The sequence below is a fragment of the Carcharhinus amblyrhynchos genome, chromosome 19 (assembly GCF_965287045.1).
Source record: "Carcharhinus amblyrhynchos chromosome 19, sCarAmb.v2.hapA, whole genome shotgun sequence".
Classification (NCBI taxonomy): Eukaryota; Metazoa; Chordata; class Chondrichthyes; order Carcharhiniformes; family Carcharhinidae; genus Carcharhinus; species Carcharhinus amblyrhynchos.
The window spans coordinates 911,086-935,974 of NC_137342.1; the positions used below are offsets into that span (position 1 = coordinate 911,086).

General features: G+C 44.0%; 1 protein-coding gene across 1 annotated transcript in view; it reads left to right on the forward strand.

Annotated features, from left to right (window-relative positions):
* The window catches only part of LOC145355577 (chloride anion exchanger-like), an 81,213-nt gene that overhangs the window by 35,515 nt on the left and 20,809 nt on the right, over positions 1 to 24,889 (forward strand). The window contains exons 9-16 of the mRNA XM_080207827.1: positions 3,382 to 3,495; positions 11,303 to 11,380; positions 14,042 to 14,137; positions 17,495 to 17,601; positions 21,723 to 21,792; positions 21,881 to 21,973; positions 23,569 to 23,664; positions 23,961 to 24,197. Of these exons, the coding sequence (XP_080063953.1) occupies positions 3,382 to 3,495; positions 11,303 to 11,380; positions 14,042 to 14,137; positions 17,495 to 17,601; positions 21,723 to 21,792; positions 21,881 to 21,973; positions 23,569 to 23,664; positions 23,961 to 24,197 (891 nt within the window). The remainder of the gene's footprint in view (positions 1 to 3,381; positions 3,496 to 11,302; positions 11,381 to 14,041; positions 14,138 to 17,494; positions 17,602 to 21,722; positions 21,793 to 21,880; positions 21,974 to 23,568; positions 23,665 to 23,960; positions 24,198 to 24,889) is intronic.

Genomic DNA, 24,889 nt, shown 5'->3' on the forward strand with positions numbered 1-24,889 from the left:
CTGACCCCTAGTCCTGGACACCCCCACCATTGGAAATATCCTGCTTGTCGAGTCCAGTTGGAATTTTATAGGTTTCTATGAGATGCCTCCTCATTCTTCTGAACTCTAGTGAATATAATCCTAACCAACTCAATCTCTCATATATCAATCTCACCATCTCAGGAGTCAATCTGGTAAACCTTCACTACATTTCCTTTCAAGCAAGAACATCCTTCCTCAAATAAGGAGACTAAAACTGTACATAATGTTCCAGGGGTGACCTCACCAAGGCCCCTGTATAATTCCTGCAAGATTCTGTTCTCAAATCCACTCGTTATGAATGTGAACAAGCCACTTTCCTTCTTCACTGTCCGCTGAACCTGTGTGCTTACCTTCAGCGACTGGTGTACGAGGACACCCAGGTCTCGTTGCACATTTCCTCTCTGATTTATAGCCATTCAGGTAATAATCCGCCTTCCTGTTTTTGCTATCAAAGTGGATAACATTATATTTATAAATTATATTTATCCACATTAAACTGCATCTGCCATTTGTTTGCCCACATACTCAGCCTGTCCAAATGACACTGAAGCATCTCTGTGTTCTCAGAGCTCACCCTCCCACCCAGCTTTGTGTCATCTGCAAATTTGGAGATATTACAGTTAGTTCTCATCTGATTGTAGCTGAATCAACAGCAGCAATTGCTGAGTGGGGCCAACCTTCCAGTACTCAGTGCTCAGCCAGTTGGAATCAGCTGTGTTCTGGCTAGTCAAGACCAGAATTCCTGCTACTTCCAAATCCTAGATTCTGGAACTCAATAATCCTCTCTTCTGTAGTTAGTGAATTAATCCATGGTTTTAAAACAGTTCTCAGTTGGTGAGCATAAGCGTACACTTCCTCACCTCACAGAGTGAAACATTTACCAGCGGGTAGCTCCTGACTCATAGAATCATAGAAACCCTACAGTGCAGGAAGAGGCCATTTGGCCCATCGAGTCTGCATCGACCACAATCGCAGCCAAGCTCTGTCCCCATATCTCTACATATTTACCCACTAATCTACACATCTCAGGACACTAAGGGGCACTTTAGCACGGCCAATCAACTTAACCCACACATCTTTGGACTGTGGGAGGAAACCGGAGCACCCGGGGGAAACCCACACAGACACGAGGAGAATGTGCAAACTCCACACAGACAGTGACCCGAGCTGGGAATCGAACCCAGGTCCCTGGAGTTGTGAAGCAGCAGTGCTAACCACTGTGCTACCGTGCTACCTCCGTGTCGGGGCTTGGGCAGATCCCCAGCGCTGGGGACCGCTTCCCGTACGGGAACGGCTGTCGCAGGCTCATTTCCTTCTGCTGGTGGTGCGCCTGACGCCGGTTGCAACCCCTGGCTCATCATGACTGAGTCTTCTCGGAATCGGGTTGCTTGAGAATGCCGCCCAAGTTGGGTGGTAAACTCCATCTAAGGCTAAATACTGGCATGAGACTGATAGTCAACAAGTACCATAACGGAAAGTTGAAAAGAACTTTGAAGAAAGAGTTCAAGAGGACGTGAGTCCATAATCTTATGTTTCAGAAGCAAATTTCCCTGCATGACACATTTAGAAACTTAGCCAGTGCCCCAAATCCAGCCTGTATCCATTTCTCCATAACTTCATCCATAATTCCCCTTTTGTCCCTCTCCTGAATTACCATACAGCTGTGAAGAAGAGTCATACTGGACTGTTTTCTCTCTACAGATGCTGCCAGATCTGTTGAGTTTTTTCAGAACTTGATGTTTTTATTGTAGAAAGACTCATTGCCATGTTTAGAAAATGTAAAATGAAAATGTTTCTGTTCTTGTAACATATTTTTAATCCATAGCATTTGCTTCATTAAAACCGTGTGTGAATGTGGCACTGTCCACTCATACTATAACATTTCAATTTTTCACTAATCTATTTGGTGAGCTGTGCATCCTCAGTAACCACACCAGTATCCTTTAACAGGATTTTTAATCTTTGACAAGAAGGGTGAACAAATTCTCAGAATCACAGAATTGTTTTGGGAAAACGTGGCCATTTGGCCCATTGTGTCTGCACCAGATCTCCAAATGATCAATATAAATACCCTGCCTTTCCCCACACCCCTGCACATTGTTTCTATTCAAATAATCAACTAATACCCCCTTGAACAGCTCGATTGAATCTGCCTCCACCTCACTCCCAGGCAGTGCATTCCAGATCCAAACCACTCACTGGGTGAAAGAGTTTTTTCTCACACCACATTTGCTTCTTTTTCAAATCAACTTATATCTGTGCCCTCTCATTCTTGTCCTTTACGAGCTGGAACAGTTTCTCCCTATCTGCTGTGTCCAACCCCTGAGGGGCACTGGCTAAGTTTCTAACTGCATCACGGAGGAAATTCAAACACTGAGGACGCAATCTTATGAAAATAATTCATGGTGCTGAATGAGTGAGAACACGGGAAAGAATCACACTGTTTTTCTCAGTGAGCTGTGGGTCACAGTCTTATGGGACTTAGTGCAAAAAAAGAGCCAAGATGCGATTCTTGCAGAGAGTGGGTGTGGGGGCTGAACTCGCCAAGTTCTGCTGATTTCTTGGGTCATCTTTGCACAGGCACCCTGATGTACCTGGAGAACTCCTGCTGCTCCCCCACCTGTCCGCAGACATCACCCCACTTTCCCCAACCCCCCCACTTCCAATCACACCCTGTGCTGGTCTCCTTCCACCACCTGCCTTATGGACATGATGCCCCATTGCAGAGTCGTCCCTGGCCTGCTGACCATCCCTATCTGCAGAGTTCCCTCTCCTGTGGAGCTTCCCTTCCCTTCCCCACATCATAACTCCACCCCACTCTGGCTCTGGCTAATCCACCTTATCTTTCCATACATGTGGAAGGAAACTGGAACATCCATAGCAAACTCACACAAACATGGAAGAAAGTGGAAACTCCAATCAGTCACTTAAGGCCAGAATCGAACCTGGGTCCCCGGAACTGTGAGGCAGCAGTGCTAACCACTGTGTCACATGCCACCCAAAGAGGCAGGTAGGAGGACAGCAGACACATGGAAACACCACCACCTGGAAATTCCATTTCAACCCATACACAAACCTGATATGGAACCGTATCATCGTTCCTTCAGTATCATTGGATCAAAATCCTGGAACTTCCTATCATATACTTTGGGTGCACCAATAGCAGCGGGACTGCAGCAGTTTATGAACAGGGCTCACCATCCACCTGTTGGAGACTGATCATTGAACGTTGGCGTTGCCAATGCTGCCTTCATTCTACACATGAAAGAAAAGGAGAATAGTCTGAAGAGATGGGAAGGGAATCATCTGATTAAAAGATTATTGTTAAATATGTATGAATGTTTGCTGTTTTCTGGACAGGAATTAGTTGCTTTTGGAATCAGTAATATGTTTTGTGGAACCTTTCGTGGTTTTGCTGGAAGCACAGCCCTATCTCGAACCGCCGTCCAGGAAAGCACAGGAGGTAAAACGCAGGTACAGAGCTTCATGTTTACTGGTTGTTATTATTGACCTGAGCTGCATTGCCCTGACTGAGGTGATAGAACATTATTGAGGAATACAGTCAGCTCAGCACCATTCCGATCCAATTCCATCAGACCATTTGAATGATAATATTGACATCGGAAGTACCAGCTCTTTTACCCACAATACTATGCAAATATTTTTAATTTTCAAACTCAAATCAGTTTTCACAATCTGAATTTGAAGCTGTTTCTGTAAATGGAATATTTTTAATTGAGTGAAATTGAAATTTGTGGGATTAATTTAAAAAGTCACTAACTCATTGATGTCCAGACATTTTAGATCTGGTTTGCAAAGACCCAACAAGACCATAAGAAAGAAGAAAGGCTGTTTGGCTCCACCAAGCTATAGGATCCAACATTCCTCGTGTCCACTTTCCTGACCTTTCCTTGGAACACGCTCCCTTACTGATCAAAAATTCCTATCTCAGCCTTAACTATACACAGGACTCTGCCCCCACAGCTCTCTGTGGTAAGGAGTTCCAAAGACTCAGCTCTCTGAGAGAAGAAATTCCTCCACATCTCAGTCTTAAATTGGCACCCTTTTATTCTGAGACTATGGCCATGATCTGAAAAATATTCTAAAGCTGCAATCTTCCCTGTTAATTCACAAGGCGAGGGTGGAACTTAGGGCAAAAAATCAGGATCGCACCTGGCTTCTTAAAATCATAGAGCCCTACAGTGCAGAAAGAGGCCCTTCGGCCCATCGAGTCTGCACCGAACACAATCCCACCCAGGCCCTACCCCCCATATTATACCCACTAATCCCTCTAACCTAAGCATCCCTGGACACTAAGGAGCAATTGCTTAGCACGGCCAATCAACCTAACCTGCACGTCTTTGGACTGTGGGAGGAAACCGGAGCACCCGGAGGAAACCCACGCAGACATGAGGAGAATGTGCAAACTCCACACAGACAGTGACCTGAGCCGGGAATCGAACCCAGGACCCTGGAGCTGTGAAGCAGCAGTGCTAACCACTGTGCTACCGTGCTGCCCTCTTGCCTCTTACAATCTTACTGGCAGTGATTTGCTGGTGAAATCGGCTACATGCCCTGCCAATTTACATATTTATGACCTTATTTAAATGTCATTAGTGAGCTAAAGTCCAGACACACTTGACATACTCTCTCACCAGTTGAGGTCCTCACTGGCAAGAATCACAGATGGTCCCCATTGAGAGGAATAAACATGATGGCCTCACTGGGGGAATCGGAGGCAGTTGAAGCCCGTGGTTGTTGAGGGCAGAGCCTGGCAGTGCTGATGTGGCACTTTGGCACTGCTTGCCAGAGCCAGTGCCAATGGGTTAGGGGAGGTGGGCCTGACAAGGGATGGAGCTTTGATGGGGAGGCAGGGGCTGGATCTGTGCAAAGTGAAGAGGGGGGGGGAACGGGGAGAAGAGGACAACTGCGGTGGGGGGGGTTTGTTGATTGACAGTGGCAATGATTGGAGGGTGGGAGGAACAGAGTTGCGGCAGCAATTGGCAGGGTGGGAGTGGGCAATGCAGCAATTCTGCTCCCCCACTGGCAAGAATCTCATCCAGCTTTTGTTCAACTAAGTACCGTGCGAATGCAAACGGGAGCTCGGCCCAAAAAGCAACCAAATTCTCTCCCATTTTCACACTTGTTTGGCACTTAGAATATTTTAAAAAGCAAATGTCTGTTCCATTTTCTTACTCATTCTGCACTTAAGGCAGACTTTTACAAATACAGAGACAATAATTACATTTTTACCAGAATGGTGTCTGAAATCACCATCCTGAGAGGGAGAAAAACCTTCCCAGGACAACAAAGACAAATGTATCCTGATGTCAGCCTCTTCCCCCTCCACCCAAACACACTCATCCCACAGAGGGACCTTCACTCTGAGCCTGGCAGTGTCAGGGGGCACAGGGGCAAAGCACTCGCTTCCCTGCTCCTCCTCAGAGTCCAAGGTGCCAGGTCAGGGTGTTACTGCCAGGGGCCAGTGCAAGTTTGGGACGGGACCTTAAGAGAAGGCCTGGTAGCGGGGCAGGTGGGCAGAACCTGAGAGGACCCCTCTCAGAGTGTCTGTCTTGTGGTAGGGATGTGAGTGCTCTGGCTGGGAGCAGGGTAGGGGGTTACTCTCATGCCAATGTAGTGTAGTGGGCATGAACCATTCTTTCAGTGATGGAGGAGAGGATGTTCCTCTGTGCTGTGAGGGTTGGGGGGACCTGTCTGTCAGCACTGAGATTGGGGCACACTTGGTACCTTAACCTCTGGTTGGCCAGCCTGTTTCACTCTATCAACATTTTAACATTCTAAAGGTTGGAAAATCCCATCCAACAGCCACTGCTAATGCCAGCAGGAAGCATTCCCGTTTTCCTGATGTCTGGAGTACAGTCAGGTGAATCGCGTCTGTTGGCAATAATAGATCATACAACACAGAAAACTGTGCCTGTTCTGTGGGAGAATTAGCCCTGCCAATCTCTCCATTTCAAGAATTAATCCAGTTCCCTTTTAATAGTTATTGAAACGCCATCCATCACCCTTTGAAACATCCCAGATCATAACAACTCACTTAATAAAAAAACCCTCATCTTCCTTCCTGGGAGCCCTGTTGTTTGTAATATATATAAATGATTTGCAGGAATGTAGGTGGTCTGATTAGTAAGTTTGCAGATGATACAAAGATTGGGGGAGCTGCGGATAATGAGGAGGATTGCTAGAGATCCATAGAACCAGAGAAAATTACAGCTCAGAAACAGGCCTTTTGGCCCTTCTTGTCTGTGCCGAACCATTTTTTGCCTAGTCCCACTGACCTGCACTTGGACCATATCCCTCCACACCCCTCTCATCCATGAACCCGTCCAAATTTTTCTTAAATGTTAAAAGTGACCCCGCATTTACCATACCATAAGATACAGATAGGCTGGGGACTTGGGCAGAGAGATGGCAGATGGAATTTATTCTGGACAAATGTGAGGTGATGCATTTTGGAAGTTCTAGAACATAGAACATAGCCTGTACATTACAGCACAGCACAGGCCCTTCGGCCCTCGATGTTGTGCTGAGCTTTGTCCGAACCCAAGACCAAACTATCCCACTCCCTATCATTCTGGAGTGCTCCATGTGCCTATCCAATAACCGCTTGCAAGTTCCTAAAGTGTCCGACTCCACTATCACAGCAGGCAGTGTATTCCACACCCCAACCACTCTCTGAGTAAAGAATCTACCTCGGACATCCCTCCTATATCTCCCACCATGAACCTTATAGTTATGCCCCCTAGTAACAGCTACATCCACCCGAGGAAATAGTCTGAACGTCCACTCTATCAGTCCCCCTCATCATCTTATAAACTTCTATTAAGTCGCCTCTCGTCCTCCTCCGCTCTAAAGAGAAAAGCCCCAGCTCCCTCAACCTTTCCTCATAAGACCTACCCTCCAAACCAGGCAGCATCCTGGTAAATCTCCTCTGCACTCTCTCCAACGCTTCCACATCCTTCTTATAGTGAGGTGACCAGAACTGCACACAGTATTCCAAATGTGGTCTCACCAAGGTCCTGTATAGTTGCAGCATAACCCCACAGCTCTTAAACTCAAACCCCCTGTTAATAAACACTAACACAGTATAAGCCTTCTTCACGGCTCTATCCACTTGAGTGGCAACCTTCAGAGATCTATGGATACGAACCCCAAGATCCCTTTGTTTGCCCACATTCCTCAGAACCCTGCCGTTGACCCTGTAATCTGCATTCAAGTTTGTCCTACCAAAATGAATCACCTCGCACTCATCAGGGTTAAACTCCATCCACCACTTCTCGGCCCAGCTCTGCATCCTATCAATGTCTCTTTGCAGCCTACAAGAGCCCTCCGCCTCATCCACTAGTCCACCAATCTTGGTGTCATCAGCAAATTTACTAACCCACCCTTCAGCCCCCTCTTCCAAGTCATTGATAAAAATCACAAATAGCAGAGGACCCAGCACTGACCCCTGTGGTACACCGCTGGTAACTGGCCTCCAGTCTGAAAATTTCCATCCACCACCACCCTCCGTCTTCTATGAGACAGCCAGTTACTTATCCAATCGGCCAAATTTCTTTCTTTCCCACACACTTCCTTTCCAAGAATTGTTGCCTGGATTGGGAGACATGCCTTATGAGGATAGGTTGAGAGAGCTCGGTCTTTTCTCCTTGGAGAGATGAAGGATGAGAGGTGATCTGATAGAGGTTTATAAGATGTTGAGAGGTATAGATCGGGTGGATTCTCAGAGGCTATTTCCCAGGGCTGAAATGGTCGCTACGAGAGGACACAGGTTTAAGGTGCTGGGGAGCAGGTACAGAGGAGATGTTAGGGGTAAGTTTCTCACTCAGAGGGTGGTGGGTGAGTGGAATCGGCTGCCGTCAGTGGTGGTAGAGGCGAACTTGATAGGGTCTTTTAAGAGACTTTTGGATGAGTATATGGGACTTAATAGAATTGAGGGTTATAGGTAAGCCTAGTAGGTAGGGATATGATTGGCGCAACTTGTGGGCCGAAGGGCCTGTTTGTGTGTGGTGTTCTATGTTCTACCTCCTTACTTTCTTCATGAGCCTACCATAGGGAACCTTATCAAACGCCTTACTAAAATCCACATATATGACATCAACTGCTCTACCTTCATTGACACACTTAGTTACCTCCTCAAAGAATTCAATCAAATTTGTGAGGCAGGACTTACCCCTCACAGATCCATGCTGACTACCCGGATTTAGCTGCACCTTTAAGGTCATAAATCCTATCCCTCAGGACCTAATTTAGGACAGAATTATACAGTAAATGGCAGAACCTTAGAAGCATTAACATACAGAGCGATCTCAGCTCGCAGGTCCACAGTTCCTTGAAAGTGGCAACACAAGTGGATAAGATGGTCAGGAAGGTGTATGGAATGCTTGTTGGGAAATAGGGTATAAAATTTGCAAGTTATGTTGAAGCTGTATATAACTTTAGTTAGGCCACATTTGGAATATTGCATGCAGTTCTGAGGACCACACTACCAGAACAATGTGGAGGCTTTGGAGAGGGTACAGAAAAGGTTTACCAGAATGTTGCCTAGTTTGGAGGGCACTAGCTATGGAGAGAGATTGGACAAACTTGGTTGTTTTCACTTGAACTTTCGGAGGCTGAGGGGCGACCTGATAGAAGTTTACAAAATGATGAGACGCACAGATAGAATATCAGAGTTGTTTCCCATCAGTCGAATTTTAGCTTTATAAGAACATAAGAAATAGGAGCAGGAGTAGGCCATCTAGCCCCTCGAGCCTGCCCCTCCATTCAATAAGATCATGGCTGATCTGTCGTGGCTCAGTTCCACATTCCCGCCCTCTCCCCATAACCCTTAATCCCCTCTCTTATCAAAAACCCATCAACCCGCGTCTTAAAAATATTTAGCGAGGCAGCCTCCACCACTTCAACGGGCAGAGAATTCCAGAGATTCACCACCCTTTGAGTGAAGAAGTTCCTCCTCAACTCTGTTCTAAACCGCGCCCCCCTTTATCTTGAGGCTGTGCCCCCTAGTCCTACTGTCCTTTCTGAGCGGGAAGATTCTCTCCACCTCTATCCTATCCATCCCATTCATCATCTTATACGTCTCAATGAGATCGCCCCTCATTCTTCTAAACTCTAACGAGTACAAGCCTAGTTTATTCAGCCTCTCCTCATAGCTCAACCCCCTCAACTCCAGTATCAGCCTAGTAAACCTCCTCTGCACTCCTTCCAAGGCCAAAATATCCTTGCATAAGTACGGCGCCCAAAACTGCACACAGCACTCCAGCTGCGGCCTCACCAATACCCTATACAGCCGCAGCAAGACCTCCCTACTTTTATATTCAATCCCCCTCGCGATGAAGGCCAGCATCCCATTCGCCATCCTGACCACCTGCTGCACTTGCAAGCTGGGTTTTTGCGACTCATGCACAAGGACTCCGAGGTCCCTCTGCACCGTCGCCTGCTGCAGTTTTTCTCCACGTAAGTAATAGTCCTTCCTACCATTATTCCTACCAAAGTGGACCACCTCGCACTTGCCAACATTAAATTCCATTTGCCATTTCCTGGCCCATTCGCCCAGCCTATCTAGATCCTTCTGCAGACTCTCCACACCCTCCGCACAATTTGCCGTTCCACCAATCTTGGTGTCATCAGCAAATTTCGACACCATACACTCGGTTCCCTCCTCCAGATCATCTATATAAATGGTAAATAGCTGAGGCCCCAGCACCGACCCCTGGGGCACTCCACTAGTCACCAACCGCCAATCCGAATAGCACCCATTGACCCCCACTCTTTGCCTCCTATTTGACAACCAATCCTCTATCCACGCTAACACCCTACCCCCAACTCCATGTCCCCTGACCTTCTGCAATAACCTCTTGTGAGGTACCTTGTCAAACGCCTTCTGAAAATCAAGAAAGACCACATCCACCGGCTCTCCTCTATCCACCGCCCTAGACACATCCTCATAGAACTCCAATAAATTTGTCAGACACGACTTCCCCTTAACGAAACCGTGCTGCGTCTGCTCTATCAAGCAATTCCCCTCAAGATGCCTCGCTATTTCCTCCTTGATGACGGATTCTAACATTCAGACCCCACTTGGAGTACTGTGCGCGAGTCTGGTCGCCTCATTACAGGAGGGACGTGGAAGCTATTGAGAGGGTGCAGAGGAGATTTACAAGGATGTTGCCTGGATTGGGTGGCATGCCTTATGAGGATAGGTTGCGAGAGCTCCGTCTTTTCTCCCGGGAGAGATGAAGGATGAGAGGTGACCTGATAGAGGTTTATAAGATGTTGAGAGGTATAGGGTGGATTCTCAGAAGCTATTTCCCAGGGCTGAAATGGTCGCTACGAGAGGACACAGGTTTAAGGTGCTGGGGAGTAGGTACAGAGGAGATGTCAGGGGTAAGTTTGGGAGAGTGGAATCGGCTGCCATCGGTGGTGGTGGAGGCAAACTCGATAGGGTCTTTTAAGAGACTTCAGGATGAGTACATGGGACTTAATAGGACTGAGGGTTATAGATATGATCATGCAACTTGTGGGCCGAACGGCCTGTTTGTGCTGTAGTTTTTCTATGTTCTACGTTCTAATAAATAATCGGGTCTTTTTCCAAGGTAAAAAGTGGAAAGTTTAAAGAAGATGTGAGAGACTATTTGTTTATACAGAGGGTGATAAATATCTGGAATGCACTACCAGGAGAGGCGGTAGAAGCAGATACAATAATAGCAACATTTGAGAGGCATCTTGGCAGAGTCATGAATAAGCAGAGAATGAAAGGACACAGACCACCTAGAGGCAAGAGGTCTTTAGTTTAGAAAGGCATCATGTGTTGGTGCAGGCTGAAGGGTCTGTTCCTGTGCTGGATTAATCTTTGTTCTTTGGATTTCATGACTAAAATCTGTATCCTTTGGTTATCAACCGTTATCATTGGAAACAGTTTCTCCTTATCTACTCCATGAAAATCCCCCATAATTTTGAACATCTCTATTAAATTTTCTCACAATCTACTCTTCTCCCAGGGAAACAATCATAGCTCCTCTTCCCTGTAATCAAAGTCTCTTTCCTGATGCCATTCCAGTAAATTTTCTCTGCACCCTCTCCAAGATCTTGATATATAAGGTGTGACCAAGCACTCAGCAATTGATCAACTGGGCACTGGGGTAATTGGGAACCTCGCAACTGTTATTGCACGAATGAAGCAATTAAAGGAGGGAAATAGGAAATGAAAGATAAGAAAACATTTTTGATTGCTGTAAACCATTCAATTTGAACACAGGTTGCTAGTCTTATATCTGCGGTGATGGTGATGATTGTAACGCTGGCCATTGGGTTCCTGCTCGTCCCTCTACCCAAGGTAGGTAACCACATTCGCTTTGATTGAGGTATTCTGCATTTTAAAGACGCTCTTTTATTGACCATTGTCAACATGGTCACCCTTGGATAAGGAGATCAACAGAATCTTTGAAAGCTGCCAAGTGTATTTGGTAGCTTTTCTATGTAAATATTACTGGTGCATATTATACTTAGTTTCAATCTCAAACATTTGTTTAACCTGATAGAAAAAAATAGTGTTTATTTAGGTCTATCTTACCAAACTCATTAATTTGATTGGTGCTTTGCTCAGTTAATAATCAGAAAGTCAAATGTGGTAGGAAAGCCAATCATTCCTTAAATATAAAATAGGACAGAAGTTCTACACAGCCTCTTTGAAAGACCTAATTAGTTATTTTTACACTTGTTCTTTCCTGTATTATTCTCTTCAAGAATTAGAGTTATAGTTATAGAGTCATACAGCACAGAAAAGGTCCTCTGGCTCATCGAGCCCACGCTGACAAGAACTACCACTAAAGTTGCACTAATCCCATTTTCCTGCGTTTGCCATATATCATTGAATGTTATGATATTTCAAGTGCTCATCCAAATATATTTCAAAGGTTGTATGGTTTCTGGTCTCCCCTACCTTCCCAGGCAGTGCATTCCAGTTTTTTCAAATCCCCTCTGAACTCCTGACCCTCAACCTAAAACTAAACCCCTCACAATCGACCCCTCAGCCAAGAGGAAAAGCTGCTCCCTACTCACCCTGTCTGTACCCCTCAATCTTATACACCTCAATCATGTCCCCTCTCAGCTCTCTCTGCTCTAAAGAAAACAATCCAAACCTATCTAGTCTCTCCTTTAGCTCAAATACTCCATCCCAGGCCACATCCCAGGCCACATCTCCTCTGCATCCCCGTTCAGTACAATCACATCCTTCCTATGGTGAGGTGACCAGAACTGCACACAGTACTCCAGCTGCAGCCTAACCAATATCCTGTACAGCTCCAGCATTACCTTCTTACTCTGATACCCTGTGCAACAACTGATAAAAGCAAGTGTCCCATATACCTTCTTAACTATCCTATTCACTTGCTCTGCTGCCTTCAGGGGTCTGTGAATAAGTACCCCAAGATCCATCTGTTCCTCTAAGCTTCTTAGTGTCCTGTTATTCATTAAATACTCATTAGTATTTCTTCCACAGTGCATCACCTCACACTTAACATCTGCCACTGCTCTGTCCATTTAGCCAACCCATTTCTATCTTACTCTAACCTACAACCTCCTTCTTCATTATTAACCACCCTACCAATCTTGGTGTCTCTGCAAACTTGCTCATCATTCCCCCGACATTTTCATTTATATCATTTCTGTAGAATGACAGACAATAAGGATCCCAGCACTGATCTTTGTGATTGGACATTGCCTCCATCACCATTTTTTGTGTCCTATTACTGAGCCAGTTCAGATCCATCTCACCAAGTTTCTCTGAATTCCATGTGCTTTAACATTCTCAATTAGTCTCCCATGTGGAATCTTGTCAAAGGCTTTACTAAAATCCATATAAACTGCATCAACTGAATATCCCTCATCCGCTCAATCAGAATTTCGAAAAATTCTAATAGACATCACCCCCCTCTGACACAGCTACACTGACTATCCCTAATTAACCCACATCTTTCTAAATGTTATTAATTCTGTCCTTCAGAATTTTCCCCAATCGTTTCCCTATCATTGATGTCAGACTCACTGGTCTGTAATTTCCTGGTTCATCTCTACCACTCTTCTTGGAAAGTGGAACCACATCAGCAATCCTGCAGTTCTTTGATTTATCTGATTTCCTTTGGAAAGTTGTGATTGTATTTGCTTGCACTGACCTTTGAGGCAGTGTGTTCCAGATAGTAACTTGCTACATGAAATCATTTTTTTATAGGCTCTTTGCTTCTTTAGACATCAGTTTAAATCTTTGTCCTGTGAGGACTGCCCTCTACTGGTACAGGAAACTAGTGTTTCTCATTTACTCTTCTAAAACCGTTCAGAGTTTTGAATTCAGTCTCCTTTTAACCTTCCCTGTTCTAAGGAGTACAGTCTCAGCTCCTCTCATCTCTCTGCAGAGTTGAACTCTCTCTTGTCTGGAACAATTCCGGTGCACACTTGTTCCCAGACCTTGACATCCTTCCCCAAGTGTGGTGCCCAGAATTCGATGCCCTTTTCCACTTCAGACCAAATGAGTGTTTTGGAAATGTTCATCGAAACCTCCTGGTTTTTGCACTCAAGAAATACAATCTAGGAATAATTTCAACATTCCTTAAAAAGGAGAAAGTGAAAAGTTTTAATTTAACTGAAGAAATAAGAATCCTTTGTCTAATAATATCTTATGTATCAAAAATTGCCAAGGTTATCAACTGCCTCCTGTAAGAAACATCTGAGATTCATTCTGCACCATTTTCGTTGGAACCCATTTGTGATCCAATATGGTATTATCCTCATTCCTGGATAGGGATTAGTGACTTAGCCAAAGATAATGGATCCATAACCTATGAAGAAACTCATTACATAGAATCTGTGCGATATGTTTAGTCCTGCAATGGACCATCCATACATATGACACATTGTTCTACTAGGATACATTAAAATAGAGGAGATTTTATATTACAAGCATGTTGACAGTTATTAACTTTGTCTTTTTATTTTCTCTCAGTCAGTTCTAGGAGCTCTCGTTATCATTAATTTGAAAGGAATGTTATTGCAGTTCAGAGAAATTGGAACTCTTTGGAAGAAAGACAAGTATGATTGTGTAAGTGCCAGTGAAATTCGGTCCTTTATGTCAGCAACTTCACCATCCACTATTTCAGAGCATTCGACACAAAAGCCTAACAACTTGGACACAGTTTTCTTGAGTTGGATCTTGGAGTGTGAATAGAGGAGATCAGATAGCAAAAAAATAAGCAGAAGCCCAAACATCTCCTGTCTTTTGTCTCAAAGCAAATTCTGATGGTAACAGATTACTGGGGAAAACTATACAGAACCAATTTCTGGGATCCAGCCAGCCAATCAGGACCTTGCCGAAGATATTTCTTCATTAACATTTTCATTAATTGTCAAAGGTATTTTGAACTAGGATGAATTTTAAAGAAATTGATGAAGATTCCTAGTATAAAACCTTGGATTGCTTCGAACAAAATTGAGCACCTGAAAAGCACTCCAAATGATATATATTCAATGTGTGATTATTTATCTGTTTGCCCTCTTCTTATTAGTGGGCTCACTTTTGTAAATATAATTTAAACGTTGATAAATTAAACACTTTCTTCGCTACATTTGACAATGTTTACCAGAAGTCTAAACAATACTGAATAGGTTTCTATTAAATTCTTTTTCTATTATCAACAAAGAACAAAGAACAACACAGCACGGGAAACAGGCCCTTCGGCCCAATGCGCCCGCGCCGCCATCTTAACAATGTGCTTTTCCTCTTCCACCCTTGACCCATGTCTATGCCTATGGAACCCCCATTGGAAACCAGATTAAGGGGAGAATAATTTAGGGACAATTTGCTACACCAATCAGCCTAACAGCACATCTTTGGGGTGTGGGAGGAAACCGGAGCACCCGGAGGAAACCCACGCAACCACGGGGAGAATGCGCAAACTCCCACAGACACAGGCCCAAATCCATGTATCTGCACAGCAAACAGTGATAGTCACTGAGCTGTTGTGGTGCCCATCTGCTGGTCCAGTTTTAAGCACACACAAATGACGCAAAGTACTAGGCCACTCTCGAAACATCCAAGAGCAGCCCACGCACGACCCACCGTGTGCATGCCCCTCGTTAGACAACAAGGTGGACTGACACACCTGCAGAGTAAAAGAGAAAAACATCAACATATGTAACAGTTGATTTCCAGAAACGTCCCTGTCTTGGGAGGTAATGCTGCAACGTTATAAGACCCTGTCAGGCCTCATTTGGAGTACTGTGTGCAGTTCTGGTCGCCTCACTATAGGAAAAACGTAGAAGCTATTGAAAGGGTACAGAGGAGATTTACAAGGATGTTGCCTGGACTGGGAGGCATGCCTTATGAAGTTAGGTTGAGGGAACTGGGTCTCTTTTCCCTGGAGAGACGTAGGTTGAGAGGCGACCTGATAGAAGTTTATAAAATGTTGAGAGGAATAGATAGGGTGGATTCTCAGAGGCTATTTCCCCGGGTTGAAATGGTCGCTACGAGAGGACACAGATTTAAGGTGTGGGGAGGCAAGTACAGAAGTGATGTTAGGGGTAAGTTTTTCACTCAGAGGGTGGTGAGTGAATGGAATCGGCTGCCGTCAGTGGTGGTGGAGGCAAACTCGCTGGGGTCTTTTAAAAGACTTCTGGATGAGTATATGGGGTTTTATGGGATTGGGGGTTATAGATAGGAGTTGATGTGATCGGCGCAACTCGTGGGCCGAAGGGCCTGTTTGTGCTGTAGTGTTCTATGTTCTATGTTCTATGTTCTATAACCCTCCATCCCTATTTCGCTCATGTGTCTATCTAAGTAAACCTTAAACAAGTATCAATTTTTTTTACCTTCCCAATGCTCGACTCATTCCCTGATTTCCTCCACATTACAAAGTTGCTTCCAAGAAATTTGGTTCCTTCTTTAGTGGCAAACATGTTTTCTCACTTCAAAACTCTTTGTTTAAATTTCAGCCTCAGCCTTTTCCTCCCATCTCTGGGAATCTGTTCCCTTTCATGCTCAGGCACAGGATCTTCAACACTCAAATTCTGATCATGTTCCTTTCTTTTTCCCTTCTTTTCTTCATTGCTATGAATCTCTGTTGGCATATATGCTTCCCTGTGCATGTCCTTGTCTGTACCTTAGCTTCCTTTTCTTTCCCTTTGCCATTGTGTTGATTTCTTTCTTTCTCCTTCGCAATCGTTCTGTCTCAATCTATCTCATATTGTTGCTTCTTTTTTCATCTACCCTACTGCAGTTGGAGAAACTCAACACTACAGCTGCATCTAAATTCAAATTATGTTGCCTATAGTTGAAGAACATAACAGTATTATTGACAATATCTCTCAGTATTTTTGTATACATTGACTACATGTGTCAGTATTACAATGAGTTTATCATTCAATAATACTGAAAGACTGTCCCTCAACATTATTATGACATCGACCCCTCAGTGTCCCCGGGCACCTGACCCCTCAGTGTCCCCGGGCACCCAACGCCTCGGTGTCCCCGGGCACCCAACGCCTCGGTGTCCCCGGGCACCCGACCCCTCGGTGTCTCAGACAGCCAGCGAAACTGTGACTCTCATAGTTCATTGAAAGTGGAGTCACAGGTGGAGTGGTGAAGAAGGCATTCGGCATGCTTGTTTTCATTGGTCAGAACATTGAATACAGGAGTTGGGACATCTTGAAGTTTTACAAGACATTAGTAAGGCCACACTTGGAATATTCTGTACAGTTCTGGTCACCCTATTAGAGAAACGATATTATTAAACTAGAAAGAGTGCAGAAAAGATTTACTGGGATGCTACTAGGACTTGATGGTTTGAGTTTTAAGGAGAGGTTGGATAGACTGGGACATTTTTCCTCTGGAGTGTAGAAGGCTGAGGGGTGATCTTATAGAGCTTTACAAGACAATGAGGGGCATAAATCTGCTAGGTAGTCAATATATTTTTCCAAAGGTAGGACAGTCTAAAATTAGAGTGCGTAGGTTCAAGGTGAGTAGGGAGAGATACAAAAGGATCAAGGGGGCAATTGTTTCACACAGGCTGTGGTAAGTGTCTAGAACAAGCTGTCAGAGGTAGTAGTAGAGGTGGGCACAATATTGTCTTTTAAAAAGCATTTAGACAGTTAGATGAGTAAGATGGCTATTGAGGCATGTGGGCCAAACGCAGGCAATTTGAGTAACTTAGTCATTAAAAAGAAAGGGTGCCATGGACAAATTGGGTCTAAAGGCCTGTTTTCATGCTGCAAACCTCAATGATGTGGAGATACCAGCGTTGGACTGGGGTAAGCACAGTAAGAAGTCTCACAACACCAGGTTAAAGTCCAACAGCTTTATTTGGTAGCTCGGATTTTCGGAGCACTGTCCCTTCATCAGGTGAGTAAACCAGTGTGACTTATTTTTTGCTGACTCATTGATATAAGTTTCTTTTCTTTATAGTTGATTTGGATAATGGCTTTTCTTGCTGCTGTTCTACTTGGACTTGACATGGGGCTTGCTGCGGGTGTAGGATTTGAGCTGCTGACTGTCGTGTTCAGAACACAGTTGTGAGTACAGTTGTAGAATGTCATTGAGCTGCTGTCTTGAGTTATGAACCAGAGAACATAATGTTTACAGGATTAAAGGGCAGCAGGTGGAGATAAGGCTGAGATGAGAACAGCCATTTTTTGAATGGCGGAGTAGGCTCGGGGGACTTGTCTACACCTGCTCCTAGTTTTTATGTTCTTATTTAGAGTGCTGATCTCTGCAAGAACAACTCAGCTGGGCTGATTTGCTTAACCTCATCCTCTAGCCAATGGTTCTCTTCAGATAATTACGCAATTCTCTTTTTAAAACTACCACTCATTTATTACAGATCCTAACCAGTCACTACATAAAGATATATTTCAAAGTGCTGTTGGTCCTTTTGCCAGACCCTATCAGTTGAAGACTTCTAAATCATAGAATTTAGTTTTTGATAGGAAGAACATAGAGAGACAAAGTCAGATAAAGAATTCAATTCAACAGCGAGTGCAGGAGCAGAGAACCCCAGGGGAATCTGTGCATAACATCATTGAAGGCAGCAGGGCAGGATAGGAAAATGCTTAAAAAGGGTTTATAAATAAGAGAATAAAAGCAAGGAAGTTATGATTAGCTTTTATAAAACATTGGTTGAACTTCATGGGGAATTGTATCCAATTCTGGACATGTCACTTTCAGAATGATGTGAAGGATTTAGAGAGGACGCAGAAAAGGTTCAAGAGAATTGATCCAGGGATGAGTGTCTTGAGTTGCACGGATAGATTAGAGAGGTTGAGACTGTTTTCCTTGGCGAGAGGAAGGCTGAGAGGAGATTTGATCAAAATCACTAAGAGTCTGGACAGAATAGATAGGAAGAAACTGTTCTCATTGGTAAAAGGACCAAGATCTATGTGGAATATGTACATTCTCAGGGCAGCAGAGTGGCACAGTGGTTAGCATTGCTGCCTCACAGCAACAGGCACCCAATTTAATTCCCACCTTGGGTGGACAACTCATCCAAATATGGACGAAAAGCTGAACGCCAGGGAATGGCAGCCCTGGACAACAAGGCTATATTTGACCAAGTGTGGCTTCAAGGAGCCCTAGCAAAACTGGAATCAATGGGTATCAGGAGGCAAACACTCTCCCAAGTGTTTGGAGTCGTACCTGGTACAAAGGAAGATGGTTGTGGAGGGTCTGCAGAAGTTCCTCAGGGTAGTGTCCTGGGCCAAAAATCTTCAGCTGCTTCATTAATAGCCCTTCCTCTGTCATAAGGTCAGAAGTGAGGATTTTCACTGATGATTGCACAATGTTCAGCACCATTCATGACGACTCAGATACTGAAGCAGTCCATGTTCAAATGCAACAAGATCTGGATAATATCCAGGCTTGGGTTGACAAGTGGCAAGTAATATTCACGCCACACAAATGCCAGGCAATGACCATCACCAATAAGACACACTCTAACCACTGCCCCTTGACATTCATTGGTGTAACCATCACTGAATCCCCCATTATCAACATCCTTGGAGTTACCATTGACCCAAACCCAACTGGACTCACCACATAAACAAAGTGGCTACAAGAGCAGATCAGAGGCTAGGAATACTGTGGCACATATCTCACCTCTTGACTCCCCAAAGTCCATCCACCATCTACAAGGCACAAGTCAGGAGTCTGGTGGAATACTCCCCACTTGCCTGGATGGGGGCAGCTCCAAAAACACTCAAGAAGCTCGACACCATCCAGGTCAAAGTAACCACTTGATTGGCACCATATCTACAAACATTCACTCTGTCCACCATTGCTCAATAGCAGCAGTGTGTACTATCCACAAGATGCACTGCAACAATTCACCAAAGATCCTTAGCCAGCAACTTCCAAACCCATAACCACTTCCATCTAGAAGGACGAGGGCAGCAGATACATGGGAACACCACCACCTGAAAGTTCCCCTCCAAGCTACTCACCATCCTGACTTGGAAATACATTGCCATTGCTTCGCAGTCACTGGGTCAAAATCCTCAAATTACCTCCCTAATGGCATTGTGGGTCAACCCACAGAACATGGACTGCAGTGAGCCAAGAAGACAGCTCACCACCACCTTCTCAAGGGGCAACTATGGATGGACAATAAATGCTGGGCAGCCAGCAAAGCCCATGTCCCATGAATGAATTTTTAAAAATCCTTCCTATACTGTATCGTCCAGAATTCCAGCTGAGATCTAACTAGTGTTTTGTTTGAGTTTAAGATAATCTCCTTTCTTTTGAACTCTGTCCTTATTAATAAAGCCCAGGTTATTATATGCTTTATTAACTGCTCTTTCTACCTGCCACTTTCAATGACCTACGCACAGACACACCAAGATCCTTCTGCTCCTGCACCCCTAAAGAATTTTACCCCTTATTTTACATTCTCTCTCCATGTTCTTTCTTCCAAAATGCATCATTTCAGACTTCTCCCCATTGAATTTCATCTGCCCACTCCACCAATTTGTCTATCTCTTGTTGAACACTGTTCTCAATACTTCCAAGTTTTGTATCATCCACAAACTTTGAAATTGTCCCTTGCACACCAAGATCTAGATCATTAATATATATCAGGAAAGAAGTCTCACAACACCAGGTTAAAGGCCAACAGGTTTATTTGGAATTACGAGCTTTGGAGTGCTGCTCCTTCATCAGGTGAGTGGAGAGTTGGGTATATATATACAGACATAATTACAAGGTAATGGTTGGAACCGTCTCTGTAAAGACTGGGGACCAGCATTACAAACCTTCCTCCAGCCTGAAAAAATATCCATTGAGCATTACTTGCTGTTTCCTGTCACTCAGCAATTTTGTATCCATATTGCTAATGTACCTTTAATTCCATGAACTATAACTTTTCTCTCAAGTCTGTGTAGCACTATATCAAATGCCTTCTGAAAATTCATTTTCTGTTATCTTCTAAAAAATCTCCAGCAAGTTTGTTAAACATGATTTAGAAATCCATGCTGGCTGTTCAATTTTCCCATGGGATTATTAATTCTATTGTTTATTATGTAAAATTAATAATATAAAATTGTTGTTTCCAGAAGAGTCCCCACCATTCAAGTTAGACTGGCTGGTAATTGCTGTATATTTATGTTTTTTGGAACAAGGGTATGTCTGTTATTCTCCAGTCATAGAGTGCAGAAAAGGCCCTTTGGCCCATAAACTCTGCACTGACAATAACTATCATTAAAATTGTGCTAATCCCATTCTCCAGCACTTGTCCCATATCCTTGAATGTTATGATGTTTCAAGTGCTCATCCAATTTTTTTTAAAGGTTGTAAGGTTACTGGACTTTCTAGGCAATGCATTCCAAATTCCCATCACTCTCAGAATGGAAAGATTTTTCTCAAATCCCCTCTGAATCACCAGCACTAATCCTCTGGTATCTCCCGAGTCTAGTGAAGACTGGAAGATTATGGCCAGCACCCCTATAATTTCCATTCTTACTTCCTTCAATATCCTTGGATGCATCTCATTCAATCCTGGTGCCTTGTCGTCTTTCAGTATCGACAGTCTGATCAACACTTTATCCTTATCAATTTTCAATCCTTCTCATGACAGTGTTTCCTCATCATGTCCTGGGTACCATCTACCTCCTTGGTAAAGATGGATGCAAAGTGTTCATTTAATATCTCAACCATGCTCCCTGCCTCCATCTGTAAATTCCCTTTTTGGTCCCTAATCAACCCAAATCCTCTTTTTCCCACCCCTTTAGAAGTATAAGCCTATACCTGGTACATGGGAGTATCCAGTATGTGGGAATATCTGGTATATGGGAGTGTCCGGTATGTGGGAATATCTGGTATATGGGAGTGTCCGGTATGTGGGAATATCTGGTATATGGGAGTGTCCGGTATGTGGGAATATCTGGTATATGGGAGTGTCCGGTATGTGGGAATATCTGGTATATGGGAGTGTCCGGTATGTGGGAATATCTGGTATATGGGAGTGTCCGGTATGTGGGAATATCTGGTATATGGGAGTGTCCGGTATGTGGGAATATCTGGTATATGGGAGTGTCCGGTATGTGGGAATATCTGGTATATGGGAGTGTCCGGTATGTGGGAATATCTGGTATATGGGAGAGTCGTGGCTGTGAAAGTAACCAAATGCACTCTGTTTTATCTTCAGTCCTCTATGTTCTGTGTTGGCAAATATTCATGGAACAGACATCTACAGAAACAGGAAAGATTATATAAATGTGAGGATATGACTTTGTCTTTATCCAACACCATTGGCTTTCTTTAATAGTTATGTACATCAACCAATCTAACTCCTTTTCATCACAGATTTATGAGCCCGAAGGAGTAAAGATCTTTCGATGTCCTTCACCAATTTTCTTTGCAAATGTAGACTTCCTTCGGAACAAGCTTATTGATGCTGTAAGTTGTCATTTATAATATAGTTTCTAACATCATATGGGATACCCTGTCTAGTCTCTAAAAAGAACATGGCTCCCTCGGACCCCCTTGCAGAGCTCCTCCCTTTGCCTCCCTCACATTATAGCTCCACCCCTATTCAGGCTCCACCCTCACTTAGGCCCTTTGGCACTATCCCTAGCACAGCAGGGTGCCTGGTGGTAGTGCCAACTCGGCACTGCCCAAGGAGCATTGCCTGGCCCTACTCACAACTGTGAGTAACAGGTGAAGATGCTGTTAACACATATATCTGCACAGCATAGAGAAATAGCCTAAAGTCAGGTAGACTGGATATACACAGTAAAAAGTCTGACATAGTCAGGCACATTGCTAACCCACATTATGGGAACAACTGTGATTTAAGTCATAAACACAGGATATAAAATTCACTGATGCTGACAGAGCAATAGTCAGGGACAGTGAAGAGACTGCCTGTAGTGAAGGAATAACACCAGATGTGCCGTGTGCAGTGAGGCACAGCCACCTCATCCTGTAAGAATGTATAAGGTCCAGGTTATAAAAACAAATGGTATGCAAGATGTGTTGTTTCTACAACTGAGCATACTCCCTAAAGGGGAAGAAGGTCACTGAGATAGTCGGGACAGCAGTGATTCAGTTAACAAAAGATTGATTACAGCCGGTCTGAACTGGACATGTAAACAGTTTTAGATAAGACGGATGGGTACCCATAAGGACTAATCAAGTAAGGACATTAAATCAACACTACAAACATGCACTCTTGTGATAACAGGAGACATGGTTAGAAGGGGAGTAGAGGGGATGGGAACTTGGGGCACCTTCAGCCAATAGGGGAATGACAACACATAAATGGGATAGGGACCACCAATTAGGGGAGAACAACGTACTGTGAATTGATTAGTATGCTTTTAAAAATAGTATAAAACCCCTGCTTAAACTCGATGTAAGGTGTGCCTATTTTTTGGACACCCGGTCATGCAAGAACGTTAAATAAAATATCTTGCTCCTTCGGAACTTGACTCAACTAAATTGTTTGACTGTGAGCTGCGTTTCTCACACAACCAACCGGGAAGCTTTAATGGCCTCCAGTCCCACCTGCGAGCCATCATGTTCGGTCACTATTAGTGGGCGCCATCTGTGATCCTCGCCTTGGTGAGGACCTTGGCCAGTGAGCAGGGAAAGGCAACTAAGCCCCGATGGCTAGTGAATCTAGGACTCACTAATGACATGGTAATCTTGTCAGCAACATTGAAGTCAGCTTTTAGACCTTCCTGAGCACATTGCCAGTTTACCTGGTAAACCAGGGTTGGTAAGATCACGAAAGGTGAAAAACCGGATGCGATCCTGATTTTTCTCTCTTGCTGGTCTTACCAGCTCGATCCACCCCCACCTCCCATCAACTCGCAGAATGAGCCAGGAAGATCACCCCCTGAATATTCAAGCAGTTGGATAAGTTCTGGTTTAAACTTGAAAGAATTGAGTGATTTACGTTTTGACAAGATCTAAATGATTCTATTAGATTAATATTGAGACTACATTCTGAAAATTAGCTTTAAATCTCTTAAAATCTGTTTCTGCAGATCGGGTTTAATCCACTCCGAATCCTCCGTAAAAGAAATAAAGCTCTACAAAAGATCAAAAAAATGCTGCAGAGAGGAGAGTTAATGGTCACATCAGTAAGTTCAGTGACAAAGTCTAGAGATGAGAGTGTCTAAATGTAAAATATTCATGATGATTTGAAGTTAAACTAAGAGCAAAAAATGGAATTACTATCAAAATAAATCCATCAGATCGTAAGAGAACCAATATTCCAAATTATTGCCATTACTGTACCCCAAAGCCTTACAATACTATATTTGCAAACTTTCTTTTACTGTCCCTAAACCCCTACAATACCTTACTTGCAAACCTATACTACGGTACTCCAAAACCTTACATTGCCATACTCACTCACAGTTTTGTTTCTATGCAGAAGGGCTATATTCAAACTACAGATGGAAGTCATGAGAATGACTCAGAAAATGATGATAGCAACAATATTGAAGACCTTGATAAAGCAACGGATATGAAAGAGTTACCGATGAAGATTGATTGGAAATCTCAGCTTCCAGCTGGTATTCATGTTCCCAGTGTGGAAATACATAGCATTGTCCTTGACTTTGCTGCAGTTTCTTTCCTGGATGTATCTGCTATGAAAGGCTTAAAATCGGTAAAAGCTAATTCTATTTGTACAATAAGAAAGGAAAATGGAAGAGTAGAACACGATTGGATCTGCACTGTGAATGCTGCTTAGCTGTGAGGAGTGCTTTTGGAGTTGGATGAAACACAGGCAGCAGGAGTTTTTGCACTGCCGGGTTCTATGGCAGTAAAAAGTCTGACAACACCAGGTTAAAGTCCAACCGATTTGTTTGATAGTAAACTCACAAGCTTTCGAGGTTTCCCTCTTCGTCAGGTGAATGGAGAGTTCTGGCCTCAGACAGAGCATATAAAGCACAGACAGTTTACAGATTACTGATTAGAATGTGAATCTTTACACCTAACCTGCTGTTCAAGTCTTAAAGTGGCTGACAATGTGTGTGGAAATTCGCCTGTTGGCGAACACTTGGCTGTCAGTCTCTGCTCAGCGACTCTGCGCTGTCGTGTGTCGTGAAGGCCGCCTTGGAGAATGCTTACCCGAAGGTCAGAGGCTGAATGCCCGTGACTGCTGAAGTGTTCGCCAACAGGCGAATTCCACACACATTGTCGGCCACTTTAGGACTTGAACAGCAGGTTAGGTGTAAAGATTCACATTCTAATCAGTAATCTGTAAACTGCCTGTGCTTTATATGCTCTGTCCGAGGCCAGAACTCTCCATTCACCTGACGAAGAGGGAAACCTCGAAAGCTTGTGAGTTTACTATCA